Source organism: Electrona antarctica (genome assembly GCF_951216825.1).
Source record: "Electrona antarctica genome assembly, chromosome: 13".
Classification (NCBI taxonomy): domain Eukaryota; kingdom Metazoa; phylum Chordata; class Actinopteri; order Myctophiformes; family Myctophidae; genus Electrona; species Electrona antarctica.
Window position 1 is genome coordinate 14,317,629 of NC_136794.1, and position 18,093 is coordinate 14,335,721.

Below are 18,093 nucleotides of genomic sequence, written 5' to 3' on the forward strand. Positions count from 1 at the left end.
CACACACACACACACACACACACACACACACACAGTTGTGCTGTACATTTAGTCAGTCTATCAGATATTCTCCAGAACCTGCTGGGAGGGATCATTTCCGGTCGTCCCTCTGCAAATCATTTTTATTTTTATTTCGTCGTCCATACTGTATGTTCCATCTTCAAAGGGACGCCATTCTGTGATTCAAAGAACCATGGAAAAAATAATCCATTGCTCGAGTTTATTAGAAAGTCTAATTCATTTTATTTCCCCCCTTCCCAGATGAAACACAACTTTAAGTAAAACAAAAACTAAACAAAAAAAATAACAAAAAACAGCTTGACAAGTACATTCCCTTTCTCAATAACTGGAACATGTGCATGTGTTTGAGGCAGCGGTTCCAGAAGTGCATTTGTGTTATATGAATTCTCTTTCCGCCTCTGAAGCAATTGGTCACTGTCTTTAAAACACACATTAAACGTGGCCGTTGACTTGGTGACTTTAGGAGTCTTTAACATTGCGAGGGGGAGATTCCATGGTGAACAAACTGATTTGGAATCAGTATCAAATCAAGGGTCGCTGTCGTGTGAGTGTGGATTGTAAAAAGGTTACTGCGTTTCATATTGACATTCCTGCAAATAACGATTTATCGATAATCTCTGTCCAAGATATTCATATATAGCCTACGTGTTTCTTGAATTTAAAATAAAACTGCATTTAACAAAGATGAGGCTGTAGTCGTTCGAAAAATCATTGTTTACTTTACAAAACTGTATGTACTCCACACCTCCATCTGAGCAAAACAACAAAAACTATGTAGCACCAGTAGGTTTAAACAAATCATGCAGCAAATTGTGTTGCTTTTCTTTCTGTTTGTGAGGAAAAAAAGACTACTTCAAGAAGTTTGGTGGAATCCAGTGCATCCACTTTTGTTTTGGCATTGAATCTCTATGGCCTGTTGATCTTCTTCACAATCCCCTGAATAGAGGAATACGTCGGCCACCTTGTTAATGTCCTCCTATGTTCTTATTGCAGCGATAACTCCTCCGACAGGTGCTGTATGGAAGGCAAATTAAAACAGCATTAGTTTTTTAGCTAGTATTCACATGATGTCTGAATTATTTTCATAGTTTTAACTGGTTTGGGGTGTTGATTAAATTCAATATATTAGTACTATTTAATTTTAGTTCAATATTCAATATTTAGTATTTAAAATTTGGTTAGCACTTTGATCCCTCCTTTTGTGACTTGAATAACTTTTAACTGTTGTACAGTTGATTACAGATGAGAAAGTTTTATAACCTTTGTGTTGTATGTTAAGTCCAAACCACATCAAAGGGCAACTCATTGAATTGCAATGAGTTGCATTGGTGTGGTTGACCTTAAAAAACGTTATGCTCCGTTATGAGCGTTATCAAGTCTCATCTCTTATACTTGATAAACCAAACTGGGCTCATACCTGGTTTTCCACAGGCCTTCTCACACTCGTCAAATGTGCTGAAGCGGTTCAGGTTTCCTCCACAGCCTCCATACCAGAAGCGCGTGCAACTCTTGCCGAGGGCATCGTAATGCCACTTGAGCACGAACTTGGCACACTCGCCCTCGTCTTTAGGAAGCTTGCAGAGGTCCACTACTGTAGAGTCTGCTGGAAGACACAGAACAATATAAGAGCACAATTAATGGCAGTCATTTGACATACTGTAAACTGTAAACAACCCCCCTCCCCTCCTTCCCTTTCTATCATTCACAATTGGCCCATATCTTCATTTTGTGTTGAATTTCATGTTTATGTCTTCCAAAAATGGAACCAAAGTTTGAATATTAGCAGCATTGGATAGTGTAATAGTAGATGTACTTAGCATGATGGCTAGTTAACAGAGAGGTCACACTGGATGGTTTTGATGACCACAGATTCGCCTATTGGCCGACACTGACAGCAAGTTTTAGTTTAACTTGCACATTGTTTAAACCTCTGACTGCTAATTTACTGTGAGATTGACAATCCACAGAAGAATAGAGCTTGCAGTTCTCACGAAGAAAAACAATGTGCTGCCAGAAAACCAAAGAAGCAGTGAAACAAGGCTTCCATTCATGTCCTCTATGGTTGTGACTTGGCCAGCTCATCAGAATTACTAAAGTAGAAGTTAGAGGTTTTTTTTCCATGGCTAGAGTTTCATTTGTTCCTTGGATCGTTGTGGAACAGTTGCATAGCATAGCATGGCCACCATCAAACATAACCAGTCTTGTTTATTTATTTATTTTAATTGTGAATGGAAAGAATTTGAGTAAAATTGAATTAGTCAACAAACACTAGTATGCCCAGTGTAGTGGAAAGAAATTCCATAGATCTCGGCAGGAGGGTACGATTCATATCACATTGAGTCGCTTGTTGGAAAAGGAGACTGGGAGAGGAAATGCTTTCTCCTTAATGTTGGCTAGACATTTGCATTACATATGCATGCATGCATGCATGCGTGCAGATCAAAGCGGGTCATATGTTCAGCAGAGGTAGTTGGAGCGGAAGGAAACGTAGCAGAATCAGGCTTATGGGACCACAAAAGACCCAGAGGCGCGTGTTGGGTGGAGCAGGAGTCAGGACTCACCAGGTGCTGGAAGGATCTCAACCTGTTCCATCTGCTGGGATTTCTGCTGAGGCATCAGAGGCACCACAGTTACTGTGGAAACATTAAAACACTCATTTGTGTTCAACTCTAAAGAAATACCCCTTCAGAGGTGGTTAGGAATCACAGTACAGTATCTACTATCTATTATTACATTTGAGAGAATTCTACACCCACATTTCTCTGTGGCAGAAGCTCACATTTTTGCAGACACAGGTGTCTACTCGACACAGAGGTGGTGACATAATATATAGTCGGTTACATTTTCAAGAGAATAACAAAGGAATGTGGCACAGATGCATAAACCCAGAAGAGTCACCTGCACCTGTACCTCAGTAGCCTACAGTCTAATGTGTGGTCTATTTCCACGGCCTGTAACTCATTTAAATGTTTAATGTTGGCACAAAGATATACAATCATCATTTCCAGAGATGACCCTCCCCAATGATTGAATGAATGAATGAATGAATGCCCTATGTAAGTAGCAGAATTTGTAAATGATCATCAGATATTTGTTAACTTTCCTATCAATAATAATTACTCTGAGCAATGTGATTTGTATTCAGCTTTGAATTGATCATGCTCAAAATAGGTAAGCCATGTTGAAAATGCATTGGATTGACAAACATTTAGTCATCAAATACTAATGTTTTACATTGTGATGAGCATTTACCATCATTTTCTATCTCACACCAGGCAGTTCCTTAGACAGCCAGCCTTACCTGTCCTCATGCAGTGTCTCAGGCACACCGCCTCGGTCTCGAACCTATTGTCATTCCCTCCACACCCCCCGTACCAGAACTGGGTACAGATTCCGTTCTTTTTGTCAAAGAACCACCTAGCCTGATAGTCTTTGCACGGCATTCCAGGGTCATAGTCAAGTGAGCATGATGAGTCTGCAAGCTCGTTAACTATAACATGCAACAACAACAAAAATGACACGAACAAACACAAAAACAAGATGGACGACAGTGATGGACAACAGACAGAGACAGAGTGAAGATTATGTTTGTGAAGAAATTAAGAGTTGTTACTGTGAGCAGTCGCCTGCAGTGGTTTAATTATATTAGAAGATTACAGGTGCTAGCAGCTATACAGTTCACTGCTATAGGAAATTAAATAGCATTCAATATGTCACAATGACATTCTACAGAGGGTTTAATCTATTTTTATTAGCATTGTGAGGTGTATTAAAATGACTGAGGTGGTCAGTGCCAGTGGGAAGAAAGAGTAGAGATTAATATCAGTGAATATAAATTAGTTCTCACTACAGTTAATGTGTGTTAGTTAACTAAATGATCTAGGACCTGTAATGTCTGTTAATAAAACATTAGTTACAGTATCACTACAGTTAATGAACGTTAGTTTATTTTAGAGATCTCAGATCCGTCAAGGTTGTGTGGTCACTCATTCTGTATCAATCAATCAGTCCAGTCCAGACAACCTCAGAAAGACCTCACAACTGACTCTAAGCAAGTCTGTGAATACTGTGCTGGCCAGCAGGCCTTACAGGAGCAAAACCACAGGCACACACATTGGTCCTTCAATACCCGTGAACCTTCTAGCGTTGGTATGAAAAGTATTTATGCATGGCACTGATGTACTTTTCTTATAGGGCTTGTCTTATAAACTACAACTGAATGACAGGTCCTGTTTCAAACCTCTCTGTGGTGATGTCATGCCTCAGTAATGCTGCACCTTGTGTTTCTGCCATGCAGGAGGGGCCGACACGTCAACTATAAATCTGCATCGGTGGATATATTTTCCACTGCAGCAGAGATATATTTAATCCAAAATGACTCCAGCCAGTAAGGTTAGTGGCTTGACACAACACTAAGAGACAGTTCCAACTTCTTCAAAATACCTCAAGCAAAAAAAACAGGGCTGAGAGGATTTTTTATCTACATTAAAAGACAATAGTATATTGTTGGTGAGCCGTAATGAGTTGATTAAGAACACATTTTTGCTGTAGTAAAGTTAAAATACTGTGATTTGTTTTTTTCTGCGCCGTTGAGCCATATATGTGTCATTTCTTATTGGGTAGCAAACGCTGCCAATGAAAACTAGCACAACACAATATTATGGAGATCATTAACAGAACAGGACAACGCCAGATGTGAAAAAGTATATATATCTTGTATCTTCTGTCCCTCTTAACATTTTTCATTTTTCATTCTTTGTTGTCAGGGTCAGGATTCCTCTAATTGGTCAGAGGTCATTTTCCTTGCAGAAATCTTCAAAGGGCTGGGTCAGAACTTAAGATGAATTGTGAGTGTCTGTTGGCTCTCTCTCCCACGCGCGAGCGTGCTCACACGCACACGCACACGCACACGCACACACACACACACGGTTACTTACCAGTTTGCGGGTTGTCTACGAGGGGTGTGGATGCCACATGTGTAACTTGGGTGGGGGGGCTGTGATTTGCTGCTTCTGTCAGAGTGAAGCAAGCATGGAGTTATTAGTCCAAAGTCCAAACCTATGCATTTAAATTCTTTACAGTCACATTCAGGTCAAGCACAGCAAATCGGCCATCGCTGGAAGCACACTCTCCTAGTTTAATGTCTCTTGACACAGTATGGTGCTACCCGACCTCAAGAACACTAAACTACTGGTTCTCAACCTGTGGGCCGGGGCCCACTGGTGGGCCGTGAGGATATTTAAAGTAGGCCCAATTTATGTGTGCACATGTACATACATATACAGGTATGTATGTTTTCTTTAAAACCTTGAAAAATGAGTTTTCATATTGATCCAAGCCAGCCCAGAACAAAATTGATTCATTGAAATAACATGCTCTGAAAATGCACGGCCAATCCATCTGACCACTTAATGGGTGGGCCGCGAAAGATTTTCAAGTAGGACCTTTTTTATACAGGTCTTTTACTATGGAATTGATACTTTTACTTCTTCCACTACTGGCATTAAGGGCTGACATGTGTGACATAAAACACAGCCCTCCAGTTGGGATTTGAGAAGTTTCAGTCTTTGCCTGGAAGCACTCCTTTAGTGTTTATCCGAGTAATCATGTTGAGAGTCTTACTAGTGGTGATGACACCCTTGTGCGTGGAGACAACGTGACCCTGGACGGTGTACGCAGAGACCACGGCATGGTACGTCTGGCTGCTCTCCAAGTTGTCCAACGACAGCTCTGTCCCTGTTAAGTTGGTCCTCAGAACCAGGGCGTGGTCACGCAGCCGTGTCACTATCACCTCAAAGTAAGCCATGATCTTAGGATCTGGACTAGACCAGCGCAGCTTCAGGCCGCTAGAGGTGACATTAGTGACGTGGAGCTCGTCCGATTGGGACTCTGAATGGGGCAAAAATAAATCGGTATTTAATACACAGTTTCTATAGAACAGCAGCATTCAGTCTGATAAGTATATTGCCAACTTTACCTTTGTGCTTTCTTTGGTGGACTGTCTGGTGGTCTTCATGGTGTTTGTGATCTTTCCTATGAAGATTTCCAAGAGTTAGTGAATAAAAACATAGTGAGCAGGACTGATTAAATTAAGATGTTCAAAGCACTTACGCCTCAGGGGGTGAGGATTTAAAGGGGTTTTTCAATGGCTGATCATTCTGGAACCACTTGCAGTTTTTGGAGACTTCAGGGGACATGTAGAATGCATTCTCAACTGAAAAACACAAGTAGGACAGGACAACAGTTCTTACTGACAGAGACCTGCAGCTGTAATGGCATTATGCTCCAGGGTAGACAGGATAATTTGTCCAGCATGGAATTGATTATGTTGTAATTGGTAAATAAAATGCATTGTTGTTGTTGCTATTATTATTATTAATATCTTGCACTCACTGCTAATATACTTTGGCAGTAGTCGACCAAAGTTCTGGATGTGTTTGTCGTAGAAGTACGAGATGCTCTCCAGTCTCTTGAAGAAGACGTCGGATGGTTCGCTGGCCATGCGTGACAACACGCGAGTGTCCCTGGCGGTCAGCTTCTCACCCACACCCATGATGACTAGGAAGTAGCCCTTGCACTTGACCTCGGTGGCCACGCGTACCAGCTGCTCCTCGTCATCGGCCACGCCGCCAGTCACGAACAACATCAGGACCTTACGGTCTCTTTGCAATGGCGCCTTCTCGAAAACATGCTCCACCGTCTGCTCGATGGCTGCCGCCAGCGCCCGGCCGCCCTCCAGCTGCGGCGTCTTCTCCAGCAGGAAGTTGATGATGTCCTGGGAGGAGCGATGATCCGTCAGGCCGATGTCCACCTGGATGGGAGAGCCGCTGTTGTTCAGGAGGAACTCGTAGGGTGCCTGCTGGACCACTGCCACTCTGGCGTGGTGAACGGACAACGTGGGGTCCGAGGCCACCTCCAGCTGCTCCACGATGTGCGACACGTATCGCTTCATCTCGGTGAAGACGGTGGGGTAAGTGGACTCCGAACTGTCCATGACGAAGGCCATGTCGATGTCCACATCGGTGGTGGAGGACCTCCTGTCTCGGCTGGAAAGTGGCGGAATGTAGTCGCACACTTGGTCAGGAGAGCAGGTGTCTGAGGAAGAGAAGTTGGCTCAGAGGTTTTGTCTTGTTCGGGTTTCTATTGACTGAATGGATTTGTTTGGAGAGTTAAGTGCGACTTTCACTGTTGTAAGGAGGCAATGTGCTTCCAATTAGGCAACAATGGGAGTATTGACATCAGACAGTATGCTCCATGCAACATGGGTCATAGACATCTGATGCAGTGTGTGTTATACTCTTGAGATGTCAAACAACATCCTTTGGTTTGGCAGCATTACTATGAGGCTATTATAAGTACATATAGAATATGTATACTGTAGAATTACTTACATATACTGTAGTATACAGTGTCATTATTAGTACATATATAATATGTATAGGCCTACTGTAGTATTACCTGTTAGTACATATATAGTGTGTATAATACTATAGTATTACCAAGGCACACATGGCAGTTCATAATCTTCTGGATGACTGAGTTGTATTGAGCACTTGAGGCAGGCGGCAGGACAATCACCTGAGCCAGGGCTGTGTTGTTAATCTGATGCAAAGAGAACAAGAAACAACGTGTTGAAAACGCAGGGCATGCAACTTGTCAACAACATTATGAAATATACAATATTCGCATACCGGTAACTCCCACCCTGTGTAACTGGAGCCATATGTTTTACTGTGTCAATGGATTAAATAGGTTTGCATGCAATTCCAGCTGAGAAGCAAAATTGGGGTCCATTCTGAATGGTGCTTTACTGTCTGATATCCTACAATACCCAGAATTCACCCAGAGGGCTTTGTTCTCAATCTGTACTGGGATGCCCCAATTGGCAGAGGATAGGGACAAGGGGAATTTTTCCACAGTACACTTAGCACATAATATGTGAAAATTGCCCTCTGCATTTTAACCCATCCTATCTATTAAGAGTCCAGAGAATGTCTGTAGACTATGTCACCACACAGACAATCTGTGGTTCTTTTGCTGATAAAAAGAACATGACATTCCTTTAAATGCATGTTGTTTTTTCTCTTTTCCTTTTCTTATATTCCTTTTTCTCCCAGTTGGTATCAGTTGGTATGCCAGCCCAGTTAACCCGTCCCTTCCCTGTTGCCACTTCTTGTACAGTACTCTCACCTGCCAGTGAGGAGCCCCCACTGTGAGGATGTAGGGCCTCTATCCTACTCCTCCCATCCCCTCCCCCCCACACACACACACACACACACTGACAGGTGCCATCCAGGCCCGTAGGAGTTGCTAGCCTTCCCCCGAACAATAGGCACTCTGCCTAACTTGATGTACCCCGGTGGCTTCGAACCCCTAGACTCTGGCGGTGTCTTTGACAGGTACCGCTACGCCACCACTATGAGTGTGTGTTCACCTGCAGTGCTCTGGTCAGGGCTCTGTCTTCTGTCTTGACCAGGAACACAGATGCTATTCCAGAGTCGTAGAGGCGGAGTGCTGCAGCACTCACAGGCTGTGCGTCTTTAATTGGTCCGTTGACAAAAAAGATGGCCACCTTCCTCATGAGGAAACCACTACGGACCCTCTTGAAAGTGTTCTGAGCCACAAAGTTCATAGCGGTTTCCAGGCTGCGCTGCTTGCGGGTCTGCAGAGTCTGCAGGCCCTCGATGCGCTGTACCAGGGCACGTCTCTTCAACGCGTCGGCAAAGCGGATCTCTGTGGTCACCTCGTTGTTGTAGAGGGTAAGAGCCACTCGCGCTCCTCTTGGACAGTTACTCTCAGAGATGGTTATGTTCCCAACCAGACGCAGCACTGTGTCGCGCATGGCGTTGAACGCTGGGCGACCCACGCCGTCAGATGCGTCCAGGGCAAAGGCTAGCTCCGTCGGGTACAGAGGACACTCCTGTTGGCCTGACCACACAAAGAAACACTTGGTTATTAAACATTGCTGTATTATGGAGTAATGGCACACATGATTCTCTATGTTTTACTGGATCCTCATTCATGATCGGTAGTTTTAATGATTTTATAGGTGTTTAGACTATTAGAGCAGCTGGTGTAAATTAATTGTAATGTTTGACACATGGTTGACAGGTCAGTACTTATCATTTACTAATTGTGGAACTGTGGAGTTTATACACCACAGTATATACAGTATGGTAGGCCTATATGATTTTTACACTAAGAAATGTGTGGTCCTACAACACTATATGCTTACGATCCCATCGTTACTCACCATAGCAGCATGCTGGAGAAGAAAAGAGGGGAAAATTATTTAGAGGAGTCTGTTATACAAGTTATCACACTGGACAATGTACATCAGTCTTATTATATTATTATATAGTATATACAAGTATTATCACATTTTGTCATTATACTCACGGCAGTTATCTCTGATTTTCTTGACCAGGTCACATTGCTGGGGAAAAAGAGGCAACGGAAAAGATATTTGAACCAAGTCGATGCTACAGTATATATATATATCGGTTTTGGTGATTTTACAGCACAGCATACATACATACAGTATAATACATATAGTGTATACATACCACAACACCAGGTCCTCGAGGCCCCTTCTCCCCCTGTGAGAACACAGAACAGTTTTATTAACAGCTGGGCGGAACACAAACTTCCTTTGCTTCCTATGTGACAACTTTATTTGTGTGAAATTGTTTAAACAACCATGGAACTTACTGTAATACACAATACATCTGGCAGCCATAGCCTGAGTCCAAATCACAGGGTCAAATTAATAGTACTAATAGTACTAATAGTACTAATTTAACTCTGAGAGCACAAACCGAACCAAATGGACCCATTCAGTTAATTTGGTTCCGTTTGTATATACTCTGAGAGTTGTATTAACTGAAAAGTTTAGTGTGCAGCGCCCTGCAGTTGCGAAGTTGTACAACCCCCACTCCATTAACTGTTATGGAGGCTTTTGTTTAATTTATATGGATTTTCCACAGCTTGTAAACAAATGGAAGAATGTTTAATTACTCACATAGGGTCCAGCATATCCGACCTCTCCCTTCTGACCGAATCTTCCGATAAGCCCTGAAATGCCCTGGAAGGAATAAACCAGATAATTAAGTTATGTGATTATGGTTTATGATTGTTTATTTTGGTTTATTCACTTCAAAGGATCACTCATTTCCCTTTAAAAGTGACAGGGAAATACGATCTTATGTCTGTGAGTGCACACAATCGTTTAGATTTCTACACTGCCTAGTAACACGTATCAGGTACTGTGCACTCAGTAATGCTCTCGAGCAATATCGCCGTTTTCTATCCAGTAAACTTAGCCAGGATTTATCTACAAAAGAGAATCATGTCCACATGTCCTCCCTAAAACATGGGAAACATGATTATACTAGCTTATACTTTTTTATTTTATTTATCAAGTGTACAGAAATTGTAAAAATTATATTTTTATGTGTCCACACCCACCAGTTCATTAATTATACTTTAGCACCACCTACCTGTTGTTGTATGATAATAGGGGAGGGGTTAAGAGAGGGGAGGATTTTAATGTGTCACCAGCGTGATCTAGTATGAGAGTGACGACACTAGTGTTGACTCCCATTGTAACAATGGAATGTGGAAGTGCTCATTCTATCTCAATGGGATAGTTCCAATGTTTGGAACTATAGCCCATAGCATCCCGCTTTGCGGTGAGATCAAAGCGTGTCACAACTCTCTTCTTCACTAAAGTGGTGTATTTCGATTGGGCCTTTTGACTCAAAGGCTTTCAGCTTTCAGGAAGAAACCAAAAATACACAGGGAAGACATATTTGAATATTATAACCACACCCGGGGGTCTATTAGAGTAATGTTAACTCCATAGACACATACAAAACAGAAAAAGTACAAAACTATGGCACTCCATCTTTAAATACCGGTAGTTTAAAAAAGTATAAAACACGTGAAAAGAAATAGTGGAGGCACTACTGTGGCCTACTGGCAGTGTTCACAAATTGTTCACATTGGTGCTGATTGGTCCTGTCTGTGGTCTGCGAGATTCACCACAGGTTCTACTGCATGTTTTCTGTGTGCACATTTGCATTTGAACCTGATCATCCAACAGTGCAAATAGGAGAGACCCGCTGATCTGAGCAGGGGTTCAACGCTCGCTCACCCTCTGTCCGCGGTTTCCTCTGGGTCCAGGGCCGCCACCCGTACCGGAGTCACCAGCTGCTCCCTGATCAGTGACAAAGACAGAGCACAGAATAGGAGAATGAAGTGGTGTGAACATTACATTGAAACCTGAGTTCTCTGTATTGTGAAACCATTGTATGCATGGCTCAACAGTTCTGACAATGTTACCTTAGGTCCTGGGAACCCTGGGAAGCCTTCATCACCCTGTGACACAAACAAATAATTAGTGTATCGTCATTAGTTTATCCATGATTGAGTGGAGTTGCCAGTTGCCAAAGGAAATTCCTTGAAATACTGTACTTGACTCTGTAGCAGAGGTTAACCACCTATTTTATACTTTCAACAATTTAAAAATAAAATAGACAAAATAGGTGATCTATAAGCCCCCAGAGAGTCATGATGCAACACATGTTAAATTGTGAAATTAAATCACTGGAGGTGAAGGGCATGCAGAGTGGAGAAGAGCAGTTCTGTGACTTCCTGTCTGATCTCTCACTTAATCTGTTACGTGTGTGGAACATTAAACTATATAAACAACAATACTCTTTTAACTTGATTTGGGGTTTGTATGGATGTGACAAGGTCATATTTCACTGACCCTCCTGCCGTTAGGTCCAGCTGTGCCAAACCCATCTCTGCCGTCTTCACCCTACAAGAAAACAGTCCAACACATTAATAAATATATATTCTAAATTTGTATTACTCTACATGACAATATGTATTTATCTAGCAAGAACTACATTTTGTTTAACCGTATAAACTATTTACGGTTCACCATATTATGGTGATCCTGATCCTAGTATCAGCTGTCAACCATGTAGATGACATAATGTACATAAAAGATCAACTAACCGTAAATACAGTCAAATGTCACGTGTATTTTGGTACTCTGCAGTGCAACAGAAGCAACCGCTTAAAGGCAGTAAGTTTGATGGAGGGAAATCCACAGGGAAAATACCATCTCCCTGATTAAAAACACACCATAGATACGTTCTTGGGGCCAGAAGACACAGAGACATAAATCCTACTTAAAACCATCCGTGACGCACAGGCTAGCGTCTGGAGTTGATCCTAAGTTCTACTGCCAAGAGCATTCTCTTTTACAATGCCCAAAATGACTACAATGACCCTATAAATTCATCTATTTAATAGTATGGAGCAGGAATGAACGGCTGTTTCAAAGACAACATGATTATTTGCATATGTCCTTATGCAACTTATTTATGCGGGGAGAAGGAAAAGGCTGCGATTTTACTTTCGTGGTGTACAGAGTGGGATGAGAATGTGTTCTTACCGACTCCCCACGGGGGCCGAGGGGTCCCACAACACCCACAACACCTGGGTCACCAGGCTCTCCCTGCAAAGATAAGGGGGAATCGTTTAGACTTAAGCAGACAGCATAAGACCAAGACAGACAGTGCCCATAAAAGACAGAAATACACAGACAAAGATTACAAAGAGAGCAGTCAGGGTTAAACGTGATTCACAGAGAGGTTTTGGTAAAGTAATACATTTATATACAGTATATATTTCTACAGGATATTGAGTGAATTTCTACAGGCTTAATTGAGCTCACATGCCTTAATTTGAAGTGGCTGTGAGAAGCAGCATGGTTGTTTTTTTAAGGGTTCTTTCATGTTTGCTCACACTGTGGGTGTGTGTCCAGTAATGTGAGAGTTCAAGGCATATGAGCCGATTGTGTTTCTAACTGAAACAAAGTATTTTTCCCCTCCTTTTCTCTCTCTCTCTTTTAAATTTTTTTTTTTACAACCATGTCAATCACATTTTCTGTATTATGATACTGTACCTTGCGACCGAGACTCCCTCTTCTGCCCTTATCTCCATTAGAACCTTGGAGTCCTCCAGGACCCTGGAAAACACAATCTGATTTTAGAAAATGTCTTATTGATGGTTTGTGATGTAAAAATAGTCAGGACGAAATGTTGTGAAACCTTAGAGATACGTGTCTTCCATATATTTGCCACCAACAGAAGATATTTTTGACTGCATTTTAGCAGCTAGTACAAACCACAACAATAGATAATCACACCTTAATTCCTTCCAGACATATTGCTGTTTTCTTCTGACTATATGATGTTCGTGTGGACACATCGCAATAAAAACATGACGGTTGAATTAAGTGAATTCAAACTGAGATATACTCTATGATACAGAGGAATGTTCTTAGTCACGAGGCCAATATTCTCAAGGCCAACCTCTGTAGAACGTTGGCATAGCACAAAAGGGATGGGCCAACATGGCATTACAGAACTTCCCAAGCTTTCAAAGCAGTATACATTCGTTTTATTATCTTATGACCAGTGGGCGGAAGGGAGTCACAGAATAAATGGTCCTGACTCCTGACAGGTGCACTTACTCTTGGTCCAGGGTTCCCGTCCTCTCCTCTGGTTCCAGGTGTACCAATTGGTCCAGGAGGGCCCTGAAGAATTAGAACCAGACATCTTGACTCAACAAATCTTGTCAAATAGAGGAAGGCTAAAAATATACTACCAAAAAGTATGCCAAAATATATATTCTGCGTAATTCAGTCATCAAGGTCCAGTCAAAACATTTAGTCATGCAACTAAAGCAGCCAATATAAGCAATTACAAAAGAAGCCTATGACAGAGGACTGTGATTTGTATTTGGCAATGGAGGACATGCTCTGCAATGAGACATCTGTCAAACACTGTATAAAAGATGGATGATGATAAAAGATGCACTCACCCTGGATCCTCCAATACCAGGCTCTCCCTGCACACCGTCAACTCCAGGTTTTCCCAGAGCTCCCTACAACAAGGTAGAATGCCAAAGCTTCAGTCTTAATGGAGTTTAACACGGCAATAAACACGCTGATAAGCATTATGGGCAAGATGCCATTTGTAAAACAAAAACATGACCCCCTCCCTTTGTTTTACAAATGAGGGGCATTTTATTGACCACTTAAGCTCAGTCTATACTTCATTGTAAAACAAAACAACTAGCTTCATATAGCTGATGTACAAGCTCAGCATTGTGACACATTGTGAACTTGTAGAACGGCTGTTTATGATATTTAAAATATTTTCTTTAAATATTTGAAAGATGCCCAAATACGGACGCCAGGGTTAATGTCCTTAACTAAACAAACTAAATTGTTGAATTGTAACATTATCAAATATAAATATCAGATGTCTACACGTCCAAAAATAAAATGCATATTTAATTTAATGACCAGAAGCAGGGATAAAATATATCCCCCACCAGCTATTGTTTTTTTATTGTATATTATGGAGCACCCCAACCTATATTTCACAGTGCATGTACTCATATGTCCTGACAATAAAGCTTTTTAATCTTGAATACTGTTGGGTCAATCAACAAACTATACTATAAATACTGGTCAAACATTGGCCAACTTGTCAAATAATGACATTAGTCAAATAATATTTAATTACTTTCCAAAATAACGGAAATATTGTGGATCGCCCTCCCCCAGCAAATCCAGCCGTGAATAATGATTAATGCATCGAGACCCTCTGTAAACTGTGAATCTTATACAGGCTTATGCTCGTACTGTCATACAGATAGTGACTGGAGATAACAATACTCACAGCCTGTCCAGGTGGACCTCTTCTGCCATCGGATCCCTAAAAAACAGGGCATAAAAATGCGTTTTAAAACACACAAGTGAGCATTTAGAGACATTGGAGAGGTAGTGAACACAGTAAAGATAGTGACGTCATACCCTCCTTCCAGGTTCGCCAGGGCCTCCCTTCTTCCCGTCCCCTCCAGGTTCTCCCTGTCATTGCAACACAATGGCATTGTTACCTAGCCTGGTTAATAAACCAGACCGAATCAGCCGTTGGCAAAAAAAATTTTGCCTGCCAGCGGATTAGGGTCTGGCGAGGCTCAGTAGCACGCCTCTTTCCTACAACCGAGAACAGGTCGGGCCAATCGGGACACGGTATGCAATATGGGCGGGCTTTGGTACAGTGACGTTCAATGCTTGAGACATTTGACTGACAGTAGCTCTGACCAATTGCGTCGAAGAGAAAATGTTTGAACCCGCCCCCCCGGGAAATGAAATCCAAGTGGAGCCAGCCCAGACTAATATACCGCGACAGTGTTGTGTGATATTAGTCTGGCTTATTAGCCAGGCTAATTGTTACCAGCAGTACATGGTTAGAAACAAGCAAAGTGGCCTACATACTGTGCATAGCCATTAACCAGTGGGTCATTGGTGTAAAACGACAGGCAAGTTGATGATTGCAAAAGTAAGATGGATGCTGGATGGAGGACATTACCACTGGTCCAACATCGCCGTGATCGCCTTTGGCTCCGGCCTGTGTGTTATCTCCTCCTGGTGAGCCCTAAGGGACACAAAAACCAGTCATCTCAAAATCAGTTGTGGGGCAATTTTGTTCTGCCAGTATTATCGTTTCATATGCCGTTGTTGATGCAGCTTTCGGAAAAGCCTGAGAGTCGTTGCACGGCTCTCAGGCTCTTGGGACTCTCAGGTACTTAAACCCATTTCATTCATCTTCAGACGTATACCTCATTACCTACCAATTTTGCATGCATACTTCAATAAATATTATATATTATATTACTTCAGCCATATACAGTAGCCTACATAAAAAACAAACAAAGAACTGCACTCACAGGGTCCCCATGGATACCCAAGTCTCCTCTGTCCCCTGCTCCACCTTTAGTTCCTTTAGGCCCCTATAAACAATGAGAAAAGCAATTAGCAAACTATTAGCAAATGCAAACTTGATTGAATATACTGTCTGAAGAGGCAACAAAGTGGAGTTTTAATGATAATTCAAGACACTCACTCTTCTGCCAGGGTTTCCTCTCTCTCCCGAGGGTCCAGCCACTCCAGCTTTGCCCTGCCAGAAAGCAGCAGATGTCAATTAAAGAACACAGTCCATGCATAAACCCCAAATTAGCTTTGCATGTCTTTACCACAAGCAATATAGACTATCATTTGATTGATGATTGCTGAGAAGTCTCAAGTGAGATACTATATAGATACAGTATACAAGTCTGTCCAGACTGTGGGAGCGAAACAAGAATGTCCATTGCCAGAGTGGTAACATCAAGCCAAGGTATTCTTATGTTTACAGTACACTATGAGCTTCCATTTGGGCTTGGATTCCACACAATAATTCAAATCAAACATTCACAACAGACGTACCTCTTCTCCATTAATGCCATCCAGGCCAATTTCTCCATATTCGCCCTGTAGAACGATGGACATGGTTACAAATAATCATAGCAAAAGTCAAATTTGGCAGATTCTTAATTTGCATCTGACAATGACAGAGTGACAGACAGTCGGAAACAAACTCACCTTTTCTCCAGAGTACCCACGACCACCCTGAAAATGGAGGGGAAAGCAGTGTTACATTGTTTTCCAATAGGCAAACGTGAATAATTATGTTTTTACTATTTGCACTCAATATTAACACCAACAGTTTAAGGTGGATATTTTACCTTGACGCCCCTCTGTCCAGGACAACCCTGGAAACCTTGAGTTCCATTCACACCGGGATGACCTCTATCTCCCTGTCATTCAAGATCAAATATGTTATTCAAAGTACACATGTTGAAATATATTAGAATATTACATACTAAATGCAGATTAATTCTGATTGGTCAATCACTGAATTCAGCTGACATCATTAACAGACCACTGTCTAATCAAAGGCTCAGAGCACCTGCTCATATCAATTGTGTATTTTGTGCCGTATCCATCATGGCAGCTATGTTCATTGCACTGGAAGCCCCTGGCATGAATTTATGGAATACTTTCATTACCGTAAGCCTTAGTTTTTAAAAAAACTTTTGGGTCAATTTATTAATTTCTTTATTAAGTAGCCATGTAATAAGCAGGATAATGGGGAGAATACACCCCTTCAGGGTGAATTGTGTTGCGGACTAAACACCCTGTCAAGATGTATTACTCAATAATGACCTGCTCCCCATTTATTATTTACATGAAAAGTTGTGATGGATTTTTCTTTTTTTTAACAGTAGGACATCAGAAATGTCTTATGACAAGAACAGCCTGAGTCCACCACATCAGTATCACATCATATCAGTCCAGCTTGAACAGGAATTTGAACTTACAGGACCACCCTCGTCTCCAGGATGTCCTGGGCTGCCCAGACCTCCTGGACCTCCCTGGAAGACAAGGCAAAAGACAAAAACAACAAACAGACAAAATTAGCTTGTGTCTGTATGACAACAATTATTATATACTATTATATAGTTATAACCTTTACGGCCCTATTTCTATGAATACAATATAAGCATGCCCATTATTTAGGTTCTTAAACACCATTTTATATTATAAGTTGTATGATGTGTTATTTTCTAGTAATGTTAAGACATATCTTGTGGGTTTAACAAATGTTTAAGGATTGAAAAGTATTAACAAGAGCTTGTGATTAGATCCATTGGAACATGGCTTCCTTTTGACCAACACTGAAAAGCAATGGTTTTGGAAAGGGATGCGCCATCCGATACTGATGTATAAAATTAAAATACATATTTGGCCCATAGCCGATACCGATATTTGTTCAATTATTTTTTTTCTTATTCATTCCCCACCTTGTATGCCAAGGGAAACAAATAAATCCTCATTATAAAAAAAGAAATGACTTCAGTTCCAGTTGACTATGAGGCTACAGGTAGCCATCACACCAACAAAACCAGACGTGCATTACAACAGATAAATATCGGCTACTGCCACTGGTTAATACAAACTTAATATGCAGATAGCAGTCAACAAGGCAATGATATACAGCCGATATATATCGGTACATCCCTAGTTTTGGGTATACAAAGGTTTCCACCTGACAGAGACAACATAATATCTTAAAAAAATCACACCCGTGTGAACTGAGT

At 41.6% G+C, this 18,093-nt stretch overlaps 1 protein-coding gene across 1 annotated transcript in view; it reads right to left on the bottom strand.

Annotated features, from left to right (window-relative positions):
* Window positions 1–219: 219 nt before the first annotated feature.
* Window positions 220–18,093, bottom strand: part of col6a3 (collagen, type VI, alpha 3) — a 96,222-nt gene continuing 78,348 nt past the window's right edge. The window contains exons 16-46 of the mRNA XM_079517510.1: window positions 17,314–17,367; window positions 16,678–16,749; window positions 16,535–16,561; window positions 16,379–16,423; window positions 16,017–16,070; window positions 15,841–15,903; window positions 15,483–15,548; window positions 14,924–14,977; window positions 14,790–14,825; window positions 13,924–13,986; window positions 13,574–13,636; window positions 13,004–13,066; window positions 12,491–12,553; window positions 11,795–11,845; window positions 11,365–11,400; window positions 11,177–11,239; window positions 10,043–10,105; window positions 9,588–9,620; window positions 9,421–9,457; window positions 9,275–9,286; window positions 8,456–8,949; window positions 7,521–7,623; window positions 6,415–7,116; window positions 6,133–6,235; window positions 5,999–6,054; window positions 5,644–5,910; window positions 4,959–5,033; window positions 3,323–3,511; window positions 2,583–2,654; window positions 1,439–1,624; window positions 220–1,035 (exon numbers count right to left, since the gene is read on the bottom strand). Of these exons, the coding sequence (XP_079373636.1) occupies window positions 998–1,035; window positions 1,439–1,624; window positions 2,583–2,654; window positions 3,323–3,511; window positions 4,959–5,033; window positions 5,644–5,910; window positions 5,999–6,054; window positions 6,133–6,235; window positions 6,415–7,116; window positions 7,521–7,623; window positions 8,456–8,949; window positions 9,275–9,286; window positions 9,421–9,457; window positions 9,588–9,620; window positions 10,043–10,105; window positions 11,177–11,239; window positions 11,365–11,400; window positions 11,795–11,845; window positions 12,491–12,553; window positions 13,004–13,066; window positions 13,574–13,636; window positions 13,924–13,986; window positions 14,790–14,825; window positions 14,924–14,977; window positions 15,483–15,548; window positions 15,841–15,903; window positions 16,017–16,070; window positions 16,379–16,423; window positions 16,535–16,561; window positions 16,678–16,749; window positions 17,314–17,367 (3,303 nt within the window). The 3' untranslated portion in view covers window positions 220–997. The remainder of the gene's footprint in view (window positions 1,036–1,438; window positions 1,625–2,582; window positions 2,655–3,322; window positions 3,512–4,958; window positions 5,034–5,643; window positions 5,911–5,998; window positions 6,055–6,132; window positions 6,236–6,414; window positions 7,117–7,520; window positions 7,624–8,455; window positions 8,950–9,274; window positions 9,287–9,420; window positions 9,458–9,587; window positions 9,621–10,042; window positions 10,106–11,176; window positions 11,240–11,364; window positions 11,401–11,794; window positions 11,846–12,490; window positions 12,554–13,003; window positions 13,067–13,573; window positions 13,637–13,923; window positions 13,987–14,789; window positions 14,826–14,923; window positions 14,978–15,482; window positions 15,549–15,840; window positions 15,904–16,016; window positions 16,071–16,378; window positions 16,424–16,534; window positions 16,562–16,677; window positions 16,750–17,313; window positions 17,368–18,093) is intronic.